The sequence below is a fragment of the Sciurus vulgaris genome (genome assembly GCF_902686455.1).
Source record: "Sciurus vulgaris genome assembly, chromosome: 6".
Lineage (NCBI taxonomy): Eukaryota > Metazoa > Chordata > Mammalia > Rodentia > Sciuridae > Sciurus > Sciurus vulgaris.
The window spans coordinates 10082696-10098338 of NC_136466.1; the positions used below are offsets into that span (position 1 = coordinate 10082696).

General features: G+C 45.0%; 1 protein-coding gene across 3 annotated transcripts in view; it reads right to left on the bottom strand.

Annotated features, from left to right (window-relative positions):
- Positions 1–1447: 1447 nt before the first annotated feature.
- Positions 1448–15643, bottom strand: part of GABRP (gamma-aminobutyric acid type A receptor subunit pi) — a 32056-nt gene continuing 17860 nt past the window's right edge. The window contains exons 8-10 of one of the 3 annotated variants that reach the window (XM_079143820.1): positions 14921–15073; positions 14314–14501; positions 1725–1918 (exon numbers count right to left, since the gene is read on the bottom strand). In XM_079143820.1, the coding sequence (XP_078999946.1) occupies positions 1865–1918; positions 14314–14501; positions 14921–15073 (395 nt within the window). In that variant the 3' untranslated portion in view covers positions 1725–1864. Of the gene's footprint in view, positions 1919–10229; positions 12272–14313; positions 14502–14920; positions 15074–15643 lie in introns of those variants that run through there. The other 2 variants (XM_079143819.1, XM_079143821.1) reach the window with 2 other exon arrangements.

Genomic DNA, 15643 nt, shown 5'->3' on the forward strand with positions numbered 1-15643 from the left:
TCTCTGCTCCCAGGCTTCTGAGTATCTTCTCTTGGCCATGCACTTCCACCAGGATGTTCTGCTTCACCTCAGGCCCAGAGCAAGGCAGTCAGCCGACCATGGACAGAATGTCTGAAACAGTGAACCAAAATAAACCTCGCCTCCTCTAAGTTGTTCTTGTCAGGAATTTTGGTCACAGTGGTGCAAAGCTGAAGAACACATTAATTATAATGAGTTCTTTTGTTTGGAGGAGGCTAGATTGGTCCCCTTGCTCCCTCTGCTCCATGTTCTGATCTGCTACTATAGTAGTCGCCCTTATCTGTGGTTTCATTCTCTGGTTTCAGTTACCCACAGTCAAGTGCTCACCAAAATTATTATATGGGGGGAGAGAGAGAGAGAGAGAGAAAGAGACAGAGAGAGAGAGACAGAGAGAGAAGAGAGCATGTTCATATAACTTTTATTATAGTACATTGTTATAATAGTTCTATTTTATTATTGCTGTTACACTGGACCCAATTTTTAAATTGAACTCCATCACAGATACGTAAGTACAGGGGGAAAATAGTGCATAAAAAATCCGGTACTGCTTGTGGTTTCAGGCATCCTCTGGAGGTCTTGGAACATAATAGATAAGTGGTGACTATTTCATTTGTTTTCTAAAATCAAGGTCTTAGACTTAAGGGGAAAAAAGGGAACTCATGGCTTGAGTTCATGTTATCACTGTCAAGTTCTGGGCCCTGGAATAGAAGATGTAAAAAGGCGATGGCAAGTACCGCTTGCCCTTGGATGGGCATTCTGCTGCTGGCTGCACCCCCAGACGGCAGAGCTCCTCCAAGTGCGGCCCACCCACCTCTCTCCAGCCTTTCTGGAGCTCAGAGGGGAGTGAGGGCAACACCAGGCTCTGGGGCGGGACATGGCCTGCTTCTGGGCTTGACTGCCACAGGGCACAGAGAAAGCCAGGGTAAAGAGGAAGTGGGAGGCAGCCCCTGGGTGCTGCTACGTTCTTTCTAAAGAACTGACCATGTCCTGGACCACCCAGAAGGAAGCTGCCAAGGCTGAGGGAGGTCCAAGCTTTTGGCAAAAGGGAAACGAGTGGAGATTCCTGGCCCTCCTCCATCTCCTTCCTGGGACCCTCCTACACTGTGGCTACCCCAACCAAAGGAGGCTTCCCGGAATTGGCTGACAGAGCAAGAGCTTGTTTAATTTGTGAGGACTGGACACTAAATCATTCTTTGTGGCAGCTCTGATATTGGCAGATGGGCGATCTTGCTCTGTCCTGTTTATATAACAGCAGTTGATAGATAGTGACTTCGTAGTTGGATATTTATGAGAGGTTTCATTTCAAATAATATAGTTTTGGCCCGTGGCAATGCTCAGGCTCTTACCCATTATTACCAAGAAGCTAAATCTTTAGGATATTGTAACTATAACTGCAGGGTCCGTTTGATCTACCCGGAAGAACTGCAAAAGTTAATATTTTTCAATGCAGTGAAAGCTTTATTATAAAAAGTCTCATTAGGAAGTTATCTGTCCCTAAAACATATAGGCTATCAGAAGGTCAAGGATATAAAAAACAACTTTCCATACTTTTCTTTCACCTTATGACTTCTATCACATAACAAGGTAATTAAAAAGGAAAAAGAAATCCCCTTTTTTCCATTACAGAAACCAAACCTCCATGCCCTCTGGCTGGGTCCTGGTTCTGAGGTTAGCGGGCAAGGTCCATTCTTCACAGTTTAAGGACAGTAGCCCTGGCTGGATTAGGCGCTGAGTGTCTGCTGAGAAAGTGCCGTCCACCTGTGAATGCCGTCAAGCTGGGAGTGGCCTGCCTTTGCCCCGGTTGTGAAAGACCACCATTCGGGAGATCTTTGGGATTCTGTGCGCTTTAAATACTTGTCATGTATTGGGAGACCCTCGGCAGCTGGGGAAGTTTCAGGACCTGGAAGGGAAGCAGAGACAGGGCGTTATGCAGGCTCTTCAGGGTTGGCTCTGGGCATTGGCAGGGAGGCCCTTGTCACTGCAGCTGTCCTCAAAAGGAAGACAGATGACATACAAGGACCTGAGTCACAGGGTTCTCTTAGTTCGGAAGAGATAGGATAAGAGCTAAGATGGCTGGAGAAAAACTGGGCCAGAAACGAGATGGTAGATGAAACAGCAGAGGCTCGGGTTCTTTCCTTTGTCTCTGCAATGCAGAAGCGTGGGTGGGACTGCGTGGTGTTGGGGGCTGAAGTGTCATTTCCAGCCTCTTCATTTCTTGCCTGACATGCAGATGCTGAAGTCCTAACAGCCGCTACCTCAGAATGTGCCTGCCTTTGGAGACAGGTCCTTTGAAGAGGTAATTGAAGTGAAAGTATCCAGGGGTCCCTAATCCACGATGACTGGTGTGCTTGCAAGAAGAGGAAATGTGGACACAGACACATAAAGACTTTTTCATCGTGTTAATTAGATTTTATGAGTTACTTTTTTACTGTAGTCAGTATTTCTTCACCATCTCAATTTTGAAAAGTCTTTGGTCCCAAAGTCTGTTTCTACCAAAGGATCTCATTTCAGCATTCTTCATAGTGTATTCCCTAAAATGTCCACGAGGTTCTCTAATTTACTCACATGCACACTCAGTCTATAGGTACCGTCTATGCAGCATAGAGACCTGACCTTTTTGGAGAAGACAGAAAGGCCTCACTGGGAAGTTAAAATTAAGCCTACAACTAACCTTATCAGGACCCAGGCCTGTGAGTGATATTTGGTAAGAACACCTAGAAAGAGTCGGCCTAGTTTGGCTTGTCTGAAACTATGGGGTCTCACTTTTAATGCAAAACTTGGCGTTGGATGCAGCCAGTCACCTCAGCGCCCTTCCCCACTCCCTGTCCAAATCTCTCCCACTCTTGAGTCCTCCGGAGGTGAATGTCCTCACTTGCTGCTTCGGTTTGCATATGGTTGCAGTGTGTCTCCCAGGGTTCCTGTGTTGGAGGCTTGGTTCTCAGTGTGCAGGGTTGGAGGTGAATCTGTGGAGTGGAGCCTGGTAGGAGCTCCTGGGCATCCAGGTCGCTCACATGGGACTCCTGAGCTCTTGGGAGAGCAAGTTATTATACAAGCAAGCCCAATGCCTGAATCTCTCTCCCGCTTCCTGTTTTGAGATATGATCTCTTCTCAAATGTGCTCCAACCCTGCTGTCCACCATGCTGTGATGCAGGTACTGAAAACCAGGCCTCAAGACTAAAGCCAGAGCCATGCTGTTTGGACTTTCACATCCCAAACTGAAATAAATAAACCTTCATTTAGAGGGTTAGCCTGCCTCAGGTATTCTGTTATAGTAATGAAAAACTGACTAATACAGGTGTGTTCTTCCTAACGGGCCATCTGCATAGTCTCCTAAGTCAAGTCAGAGCTGAAGAGACTGAAGATCTGATAGTTTCCTTGAGTAGAAGACCCACCCAGAGGTGGTCCCTGCTTCAGCCCTAGAAGCCAGGCTGCTACTTTATTTTTAGCAACCCTATTTAGGACTTTTTTCTTTTTTTTTAAAGAAGAGCCTTGGGAATGATGTAAAGGAGATCTAAATCTTTATTATGATAAAATAAAGTGTGGGATGTACAGGCTCAGGACTGCCATATGAATTAGAAATTCTAGGAACTCTTGACTCTCTTAGCAGCACTAATTTCCTACTTCAACTGACAGGAGAAACCATGGATTTTATTTTGGGCTGTCTGACTAGTCTTTAGTGCTGACTGAGCCCAAAAGAGAACATCTGTTTTTGAAAATAGGAACCAGTGCTTGATATTCACTCTTTGTTTTTAAGGCTTTCTTAATAGATGGAGAGCCATTAGGTGCCGACAAAAACCTGTTAAACCAGAAACTGTGAGTTTTATTTTGTTTTACCGATAATGTGTCTTTTATTTTTATACAGCAACCTCCCAGCAAAAGTTCCAATAAAAAAGAGATAATGTGTATTGAGCACGTGACAATAAGCTATGAACTCTGTCAGGTGTTCTGCACACAGAATTGATGTGCGCACCAAACTCAGCAAATCATTGACGCCTATGAGGAGGTTTTCCCCAATTTAGAGAAAAGGAAATGAGGTTCAAAGAGGTGAAATCAGGTCACATAATTATGTGGTAATAGACCAAGCCAGGGCTTGACCCCAGGTGGACTCAGGCCAAAGCTTAGCTCCTAACCACTCCAGCAAACTCCACAAATTTCTCCAGGATCAGTCAGTGTGTGTCCTCTCAGCCTTGAAAGTGAGTGACTTTGCAGGTGGGAAGTTCAGTGGATGCTTCTAAAGCAGGAAGGTAAAAGAGCCATGTTCTTCTTATTTGCTTTTCTCTCATTCCTCTTAATTGTCTAACTCAGATCCAGATTCTACAGACTTCTCATTCAACTTGCGAAGAATGAGGCAAAATGGTGTAGTGGATGAAGCAGGGGTCTATGGGAGGCAGCTTAGACCTGGGTTCAAATCCCAGCTCTGCCACTTCCTGATGGTCTGACCTTGAGCCAGCCACTTCATCTCAGTGAGTCATTTCCCTCATCTGGAAAGAGGTTTAATAACCTCTATAACCTCTAGAGGTAGGGCAGGTGAGGTGGTTAGTATGTGCTTGGCACTTAATCAGTTGATGCTATTGACTAGCATTTATGCATCACAGGCTACTGTTCTTTTATGGGACTCATAACATTGGGTCTAGCTCAAATATCTGGGAAGAAGCAAAATGAGAAAAACCACTGATGGACTGACTGCATTGTGGTGATTATTCTTAATATTTTCCCCCAGAAAACTGCATAAAAGTTATTTTATACCTGCATTCTATTTGGAAAGCATTATAAAACTTTGAGCAGATGACAGCCCATGAGAGCTGAGCGATACCAAAGCACGGTATGCTTTTCTGATCAAGATATAACTTTATTGCCCTTTATGTACTGTCTGGGTTAATACAGTAAGCAAATGGGAGATAATCTGAAATACCTTTACCACCATTTATAGTGGCAGAACACACAACTTATTTCTAAAAATGCAAACAATTCATGGCCATGGAAGGCATCGTGTGTGCATACAAAAGTATTTTTAAAATAATCACCCACGCGGCGCCGAGAGAGATGGTGTTCTGAGGTCTCTTGCTTTGGCAGAAATGAAACAGGATGTTCTTGGAGCAGCTAGCCAGGTCAACATCTTCTTTCCTTCTTTTCTTTCTTTCTTTCTTCCTGGTATGCCAGCTTTTGTGATTTCCTCTGTAGGGACTTACAGAGCGAAGGGGTGAAAAACTGTGTCCTCTAGGCTAAAAAGTGACTTTAAAAGGCCTTTTTGAGAAGGAGTGATCTGATTTAGTAGGAAAGACTCCAGAGGTACTCTGGCTTTATATCATAGTCCTGGCAGATTGAGCAAGATTGCTGCGACACAGGCTGCAGGTAATGCTGTCAAGTCTGTGGGATCGTGACTTTTGTTCTTCGGAGACACTGACATCTTGTCACTTCTGCATGGGCGGAACATGAGCTTCCTAGGCAGCACCATCTGGAGATGGCACGGGAGCAGTGTGCTAGCTTGGGAGGCGGCTTCTAGTCCGGCATGTGCCCTGAGCTTCACCTCTGACCCTTGTCTACCAACAGGTCACATGAGCTGGATGGACGTCATCACGTCCCAGCTATCTCCCAATTGTCATTTTCTAGGGACACGTAACATAGGTATAATCATGCATCAAACTAATTAAGGTCCATTTGTGTGACTTACATCAAATATTTCCAAAATACTTTCGTATTTATAATCTCATTTTTCAGCCCTACCACAAACTTGTGAGATAGGAAACCTGAATATTTTTGTTCCATCTGACATATTAGGAACTTAGGCAAATAGAGATTAAGTTAATGGCACAGTCCAGGTCTCCTGACTCTCATTTCTGGGTTCCTCCACTAAATTAAACTGGATTAGTCTTTTGGGATACGTGTGAAAGGGTATGCAGTTGTGGAAAAGAAATAACTTGATAAATTATATTAAATTACTGTAGGAGTAGATAAAAAACAAAGTTCTATTTCCCTTGTTGAGAATTTGCCTTTGAATCCCACTGTGAAATGGATTAGAGTGTTTTGTTAGGATGGGAGCAATATACACATTCAGAAAAGGTACAGCTCATATTCTTTTAAATGGATAATTTCTCCTGGGACTTCTTTACATTCTGAAAATTCACTTTATTATTGCATCCTGAGGTCTGTGGCTTCAAATGCCACGGCTTCCGAGTCGAACTTTTATTGGTGATATTTGTGTTTATCACTTTCTACTGTCATCCTCTCCCGTTTCCTTTGTTTTGTTCCAGAGATAGGATTTGATTTATGAATGAGGGCTTTTTGATTCTTCAAGATATATTTTGGTGAATTGGTTCAATAACTTGTTATGGAAAAAGCAAAATCCATCAGGGACATATTTGCCTACTTCCTCTATAAAGAAGTCTCTCCTAGAAACCCACTCTTTATCCATCAGTCACACCACATTTCTGTATTTTATCCACATTGATTTGTTTGTTAAATAGTCCATCAAAGGTTTCACCTTAAAAGCTAGCTTTTAAGATTTCTAATATTTGGAGGTTAAACAAAAGTCTTGCCCCCCCAAGGTAACTTGCACACTGCAGTCCAGTTTCAGAAGTCTTTTGTCTTTGGTGCAGATACAGAATAAACTGGTGGGTCAGATTGAAAGAAGTGTAAGAATGGGAACATCAGCTGAGTGTGGAGATTCCCTTTCACGTCCCTCTGATGATCTCAGTCTCTAGCTGAGCACTTCCCTTTATCACTCTGAGTTGTCTTACTGAGATGCTGGCGTTGAGCCCAGGACCAAGGAAACATCCATCATTCAAGCCAGCTGCCCTTCCTGCCCCCTGCAGAAGCGGAACTCTGGTTCCTGGAGTCTGAGTTTTGTTTGCCTCTGAGAGTTTTGGGTTTGTTTGCATGACTGTCAAGGTTTAGCCTTTCCAACACTGGCTACTGCGAGGAGGAGCTGCTGCTACCTGGACCCCTGCCTTACTCTTAATGCCACATTTATCACTCACCGGATGCCTTTTGTCATGTTGCAGTCATATCAGAAATAGACATTTTCCTGTTCCTTCTTGGCACTAACATGGAAGATTCAATGAGACAAAGCAAAAATTTTCTTCCTGTCTGCTCTATACATTATTCATATTCAATAATCACATTCAATTGGATTCTTTTCTTCCATGTGACAGACATGCTGTGGTATCTTTTCCCTCTGAAAACATTGTTTCGCATAGCTTTTTCTCTTCTACCAAGGTGTTTGGCATCTGGCCTCCCATCTGGCTTTCTAGCAGAAACATCTGGAGAGCTTTGAAAAATACCGGTCTTGAGTCTGCAGGTCTCAGGGAGCCCCTGGGAGCTGTTACCTACAAAACTGCATCAGTGAGTCTTATGACCAGCCAAGTTTGGCTGCTCCAAAGCATGTGCGTCCCAGTCCCTGGTAGTACTCCCAGGTTGGAAGCTTCACTAGCAGGGAAGAGGACCCAGTAGAGTCCAATGTAGGGTGTGGATTTCTTACAACAGAGTGATGGACAATAAAAGTAGTGAAGGAAAATGAGCCTGGGGAGAGAGGTTTGAAGATCAGGCTTCTAGTGGCACAGGCTTCCAAGAGTCCTCTCATGTGTCACCCTGGAAGTGCTTAATTCCTCCAGTATGGAATTTGATAGGTGTGGGATGCTTTCTGCCAAGAAGCTTGTTAGAGACTCAGTGCCCAAGATGGTCATTGGGGTCCAGTCACCTTGGTACCCTCGGCCTATCATGTACCTCAATTCCAGACTCCTGGGAGAAATCAGGTGTTCAGCATAAACCACCTTATTCCCACAAACAATTCAGGCACATGAAGCCACTCTTACCTACTAGGGAATGCTCCCAAATCCAAGTTCCTGATGCTGGCCAGGGGCCAGCCTTGAAAACAGGGTAAGGATAGCAGCCTCAGGCTTAATGCATTATCTTTTTTTTCTGAAGAGTTATATGGAAAAGAGGCAAAAGGTAACTTGATTCAAATAAGGTTAGCCAAGTTTCTGTAGTGGGTTAGAAGAGAAACCTCTGGATGGAAATGGAGATTTGGGTGGTGAAATATGAAACTGCATTCCTGGAGGATCTTAATCATCAAACTCACCTGCCCTTACTTAAGAAGCAGGCCATGAACATGGGTGTGGACAACCCAACTCCCCGAGACCTTTTGATGATTGGCTTCTCATAGAGGAGAAGGGATTACTTGCTTGCAGATATTTATGTCCTCAAAGAGCACAGCTGGATAAACCTGGAGCCTCTCACTCACTTCGTGTGTTCTGTTCCCTTTTCCAGTTTTCCAAATGGAATTGATTTTCCTCTAATCTCTGGAAAGGCACAATTGTAAGTGACAGGAAGTGGTCAAGTCCTGCAGCACACCTAAGATGTTAAAAGCTGCAAATCACAAGACTCGATTGGCGGTCCCAAAAAGACACAATGGTTTTTAAGTTCAGCCTCTTGGGCCACCAGACATTTGCTTTTATGCCAGCAATACTTTGTAGGACACTTTATTTTTCTGTAGCCAGAGGCATCTCCTGCATCTACGACCTTCCAAGACTATCTGGTGGCATAGAGCCATGTGCTCTGAGGTAGGTGGGGGCTAGATCAACAGGGAGAGCTGACTCTATTCCCATGGGAAACTTCCTGGTGGAGAACCTGAGTATTTCTTTACTCAAGTTGCACACTTTCTTCCTTCTAAGCAACAATACTTTATCTTAAGCTCATCTGTGCACATTTGCTTATATTCAGCCCACTGATTCAGATGAATAGTGGGGCAGCACGTCCCTTATACAAAACCCTCCTTTAACCTAACAATGGTGATCAGACTCTTGGAGACATTTTTTTCAGTGTGCAAAAGCTCCTTCTTACTGGACTTGTTTTCCATGAGTTTAATCACTTCTGCCATTTCTCTCTTTTTCTGTTTCTGTACATCCTCCTTAAAAGTGTGGACCAAAATGGACTTAGAGATTTTCAACAAATATTCTGCAATGCAATATATATCTAAATTCTTTACAAAAATGTTGAAAATTATATGTAATTTAATAGATATTAAAACTAAAAATAGATGAAACAAATACTGAAGGTTTTCTTTCTAAGTTATGGGCATGACATGTAAATTACCTGATCCTGGATTAAGTGTAATTCCCTGAGTGTCGAGTCAATTTTTAAAAATGGGAACGTTTTAAGAAGCAAGACTCTTTGGCAGTGAATGTGTCATGGACGGGTAGTAGTTCACTGCCGTGGAGCTGAGCCATTCTGCACGTGTAAGATGGTGCTCACTGTTGAAGAGGGACCTTGTCTCCACCCTGGATGGTGAGCCCCTTGCCTGCAGGCCACACACCTGCTGGCCCTGGAATCCTACATGGAACTTTGCTTCTGCAGGTACTTCCCCATTCAGCCTCAGCTTCTCGTCTGCTGTATCTCAAGCTCTTTTTCGCTACGGTCATTTTCCATTTCTCCCTCACTTTCATTCGAAACCAACCTTCTGTCACTAACTTGTTAGTAAACGCCTTTCTTTGTCTATACAACAACCTATATTGAGACTATTGCTATTCTCAATATCAAGGTAACTAAAATGCTTATTTCCATGACTTAGAATATTCCTGACCCCACCTAAGTTTCATGTCCTGGGAAAATTTGATGAGGTGAGTCTTGATATTTTCACCCAAGAAATAAACAGTTTGTACAAAGGACTCTGGAAAGAGAGTCTATGTGGACAGATCTAGAAAATGAAGAGTTTTTCTGAGAACTCTAATGTTGTAGCTTACATGAAGTACAGAGTGATATAAAAACCAAAGTCTCTTTTTTTCCCCCAAAGCATATTCTCAGGCAAAACTCTCATTCAACAACAACGAGAGAGAGAGAGAGAGAGAGAGAGAGAGAGAGAGAGAGAGAGAGAGAGAGAGAGAAATCCCAAATAACAAAGAAGTCTTTAAAGCATATCTGTGGTGTTTTCTGAGTCGAACCTGTCAGCCTCACCAGTGCCCAGTGGTTTAACTGTAATCCAAGTGTCACTGTGCTGTGATACAAAGGAAAAACACCTGGTGTGTCGCCTGTGCAGGAAATGGGGGTGGGGGGGGGGAGAGAGAGAGAGAGAGAGAGAGAGGATGTATTTGTGTGCTATGTGGGTGGGAGGAAATCGAGAATGGAGGAGGTGAGCTCCTTCATTTGCACCACCATGCATACCTTTTCCAAATGGGACCTTAGAACACACAGTCTGTAGAGGACCACTCGATCTGGTGGGTAGTTCACGTGGTGCATTTATTTCACAGTTTCACATATTTACAGTTGTTCTTATATAATAGCTTAAATGGGAATTCCAAGCAGAATTATTTTTTAATTCTTTTTTTAAAAAATGTCACAAACATGACAGAACCATCCAAGCACATTCCACCTCTCTCACCCACCCCACACCCATTAGAAACATTTCATTAGACGTTCAGGTGATCAAACCCCTAGAAACTGAACTGGGAGTAGTGTCATAATGGCAAAGAGAATGAGCGCTCAGGGAAGCAGCCAGGGAGGAGGAGGAACCACCTTCTAGAGCCGGTTGGCGTCTGAAAGGAAGGTCAAGCTGCGCACTGTTAGAAGAGGGAGCTAAAGAGCTGAAGATGGTGACGTTCTCGGAAGTAACGGGAGCCTTCTCCTGGCACAGCTGTGAGCGCTACGTGGCTGCTGTGGGCTGAGCCCAGCTGAGGGGCAGAGGCAGAGGCACACTCCTGCTCCTGGTGTCAGGGCGGGCCGGCTGGACTTGGAGAAGACAGCTCGCCTGGAACCTGCCCGTGGGTTCTGGAGCATGCTCCTGCTGATTCAGAACACTCAGGGCTCAGGGGCAGCGTCCTCCTGCTCCTTCAGGGTAAGATGCTCAGAGGAGGACAGCTAGCGGATCTGAGCACGGCCTAGTCTACTTGGGCTAAGCCACTTGCCCCTGGGTTACATGGCTCCTTATCCAATAGGTATCACTCCTGTCACTGGAGCCCAGGGACGGAAGCTCCTCTTGGAAGGATGCAGGGGACCTGCCTCTGGCAAAGTAGCGCTCAGTGTTGCTCTCGGAATGATAGAAGGACAGAGGGCCTCTGCCTGCGTCCTGACTGTGTCCACCTGGTACCTTTAGTATCTTGCCAGAATTGAGTGATGGTAGCTGGAAGAAGGACTCCATTCTGCAAGTCTTCATGACGACCATCCAGGGTAAGACTCCTAAATGAGCTTGGAAAATGCTTCCATTTCCCTCCCCGATGTAAGAGAAGGGCATCTGCAGTGTTAGGGACTGATGCACACGCACAGTGAAACAGTAAGGCGTGTATAATGGGGGGATGAAGACCTAAAGTCTTCTAGCCTGGGGACCCATGATATCTTAGAAACAAGGCATTTATGCTTTAGATTACTGATCCACTAACTTTCTCTCCACTTACATTGGATTTTCCAATGAGAGGACTTATTAGAATTTAGAGACTATTCTGCTGTAATACTAAATGATCCTCATATTAAAAACTCATCCTACTATTGAGTTAGTAGGTGAATTGATATAGGCCTGCCTTTCACTTTAATCAAAAACTTGAAAATGTTACTCCCTAAATGGGCAGCAGTGTATTTTATGAGCACTGCAGAGATTTGGTAAATAGTTTGTATGATTAATTTAGAAACAAACCCCAATACTTGAGGGTTACTGTCACCTTCCCGTGTGGGATACGAGATAAATACAGACCAGGGAGCCACTGGGCACAGGGTCAGCCCTGGGCTCCACAGGGCCATCCTTCATAAGGTGAAAGAGGTACAGGCTGATGTGTCCATTATAAAACCCGTTGTGCTGTACAACTTAGAATTTCAAAGAGCTGACAACTCATCCTTTGAGCAGAAATAAGGGTCATGTCAGCCACTTGTGGCACCCTTGTGCTAGAGTGCGTGCTTGGCCTAGAATTCCCTTCACATCATCCCCTGGTTCTGCTGGAGAACCACGGCACATGAAAAGCCCAGTGCCGTCTCAGAAGTACAGGTAGTACGCCCAGTAGAACACGTTGGCTAGCATAAAAACCAAAGGGAACAGTAGTTTGGAATATCGGTCGACATTGCTGGGGTTTTGAATTGTGAAATAATCCACAATCCTGCCCATCTTTTCTCGGAAGACGAACTTGAACTTGTCGCTGGTTTTCATTGTCAGGTTGCTGTAGTCAACATTGTCACCAGAGATTTCAATGGTGGCGAAGCTGATCTTCCGTTTAAAGCTGGAGAGGGAGCTGTTGATGATGTTAGTGATGTTGACCTCTTCTGCCTCCTTCGCTGACCCCTGCTTCATAAACAATGCCGTTAGCTTGGAAGACTTGATTCGGCAAAGAAAATAAGTGGGCAGTAAGCAAATGAAAGCGTAGAGGCCTAAGCATTGAATAATCAGTGTAGTAAAGAGTGGTATCCAGTATCTCAGACTTGAGCTGGAGGCCAGACCTGCAGTCCTGCTGTCCTGTTTGTGGGCACCTATCTGTAGTTCCCTGGCATGCATGATAGAAGAACGACCCTTGCCCTCCTAGATATGCAGGGCAGAGGGCCAGGTGTCAGCTGTGCAGGCTGTAAAGTCAGCAGACCGGGGTTTAAATCCCATTCGGCCTCTTACTATTGTGGACATCCATTCACTTTTATCCCTCTAAGGCTTGATTTCCTTGCCTGCAAAATGGGTCATGATATAAATAGCGACCTCAGGAGATGATGGGAGATTAAGTGGAATACATTAATTATGTGAAGACTCTAGCAAGTATTTGGTGAAATTCTATTACTTTCCAGGAAGAAGGAGTAAGTGATTATGCGAGATAATAGAAATTAGCCGTGTCCTGAGGGCTTTTTGCCACACAAAATGGAAGTCGTGATGCTCCCTGTGATTGCAGGGAGTTGCCATTCTCCAACCTTGTGGAGGTAGCCAGAATGCGGGGAGTGTAATGAAGTCAGACAGAATGTGGTTTGGATTTGGGGCCAGGCTATTTATTAGGAGGAGGGTCCTGGATGAGTCACCTCACCTCTCTGAATGGCAGGTTTCTCAATAGTAAAATAAGGACAATAGTGGTGCCTGTTTCACTGGGTTGTTGGGGGGCGGGAACTATAAACTGTTGATGGATGTTTAGCACACAGCAAGTACTCAGTAGTGCATCTGTTATTGTACACACAGAAAAATAAGGGTGTTCTGGTGTGTTCAGTGGAGGAGCTCAGTCATAAGCCACACCCCTTTTGCCAATCAGAGAACTAGAGGCTTGTGGGTAACTAGACTTCCTTCCTTAAGGGAGCCTGCAGGGAGTGTGAGGAATGAAAACCACCTTCTTCTTCGGCTGGTGCCTGTACTTCTTTGCCTAGGTTGCTTGGATAACATGCCTCTGTGAAGTGCTGTTCCCAATGGCAGAACACAGGGGAAGCAACTGCCTCTTCAGCCTCTTCTGAGTCCTCCCCGTCTGCTCACTCCTGACCTTGTATGGTCCTAGCTCATTGCCAAGGGTGGGAATTGAATCCTATCATTTTCTTTCCTGTTAGTATGATCTATTAAAGTATGGTAGCATCTATCCAATTTGACTTCCAAATGACCCCAGGGTTCCATGGGGCTGTAAAGAGGAAAAGCTAAGAGCGAGGCCCATTGCCCACAGTAAGAAGAACAGAGAGACAGGGGCGAGACTTGGAAGCCAGCAGATCCAGGTTGGAATCCCTGGGATAAATCCCTCACCCTTCTCATCCCTCAGATTCCACAAAATGGAGATAGGAAACTTGTTGATGGTTATGAGCATTTTAAATGATATAGTATTTCCCGAAGTTTTGTATTTTGTGCATGTAAGTGCTTAAATAATAATAATCATTTTTATTATTCAGATAAGCGAACCATGATGTTCTACTGCTAAATCAAATAATAACAATCTTTTCCAATTAGCAGAAAAATGTGCTGATCAAGAAACTTACCTTAATTTAATTTTTTTATAAACCTCTACTTGTATAAATTGAAAATGCAAAAATGCAACAAAAGAATTAAATAGTAACTCCATAGTAATCTGAAACTTCTAAACAACTGATCAAATGTGGTTGGATATTAGATTTTTCATGGATTCTTGTTTCTTGTAATTTTATGTTGTTTGTGGATAAGAGTTATTTTCTGCTGGAAAATTAAATGTATTGCTATCTCATTGCATTTGGTGAAAAGAATGACCTTTTTCAAGTGTCTCATGGCTTCCAGATGTGCCCACATTGAAAGGATGGGACTCACTGGAACCAAGTGAGTCACTGGGGACAGATACCGGGTCCTCACCTCCAGAGGGCAGCACATGGCAAAGCGACCGAGCATCCAAGGGGCCTCAGGATTCTTACCTTGTTCTTGGCTTCCATCTGCTGCAGGGAGCTGTAGTGAGCAATAGCGTACTCCAGCAAGGCCCCAAACACAAAGCTAAAGCAGATCCCCAGGTACACGTCGATGGCCTTGATGAAGCAGTTGGTGTTGGGAAGAGATGTGCGGGACCCGATCATCAGTGTGGTCATTGATAACACGGTGGTCACTCCTGGGAAAACAGCAGGAAATGTTCCCAAGATGGCGGCCAACGGAGCCTCCTCTGCTCCCTGGCAGTGTCTCTACTCAGGGGTCGGCCAGGTGAGGGCAGGACTCGGAACTGGAGCATATCACATTCTGAAAAACCTGCACATGACCTCATGGACCTGGGTTACTTTGCCCATTTTGTATAGAAATGAGAGACGTGGTTTTCTGAATATTTTCCTTACCAACATAACCGACGGAGGCCATCGAATCACAATTTCCCCTTATCTGTCGCTTTAACAAACTTTAAAATGCAGTGCTTCTAGAGTAGTCTCTGTCTCTCTCTTTCTCTCTCGAGAAACCAGCTGTTGGATCGCCCTGGGAGCAGCAATGAAAGCCACGATGCAAGGGGAAAAGTGCCCTTGGTAACCAGCCTTGGAAACTCACCGATGCAGGTTCGTGCAGGAACAGAATCCAGGGAGATCCAAAATGATACCCAGGACAGCACCACCAGGAAAGTGGAGGGGACATAGGTCTCCAGAATGAAGTACAGGACGTTCCTCCGCAGCTCGAATTGCAAGACCAACCGGGTGTAATTTCCTGACGGGGTCCACAGGAGATGAGAAATTGTCCCTACTCACACAGCGGAGCATGTTCCCCACGGGACGGCAGACTGAACTAGGGTCACACGCAGCCCCTGCTATTCACCAAAGCCTGGTCAATGACGAACTGTCACGGACCCCAAGACACAGAGAGGGGCTCCCAGGGCTGCTGACACTCTCGAGCATTCCCTGTCACAGTCCTCCAGCACTGTTGTGACCACGGGTGTCCTCCACATCTCCTCACTAGACTGAGGGCCCCCAGCGAGCAAGCTCTGCTCCTTCAGTTCTGCGCTCACAAAGTAGTTGTTCAGTAAGTACCTCCCTGAGGACTGCCTGAGACTGTCTGCTGTTCAAGATCACTACTGGGCAGACCTCATCGACCGACTCAATAGCATTTACTTTTTGATGCGCTCAGGGGTATCCTGGAGTTTAGAGAACTTTGGGAAATGACCAGTGCGTCCTCGCTGGGGGGCATATGAGCCACGGGAGCTGTGCTCAGCAGCGAAGTGCTCAGCAGCGAAGGGGCTCTTGTGGTGCAGAGCATGTGCCTTGGGTCCGAGCGCCAAGT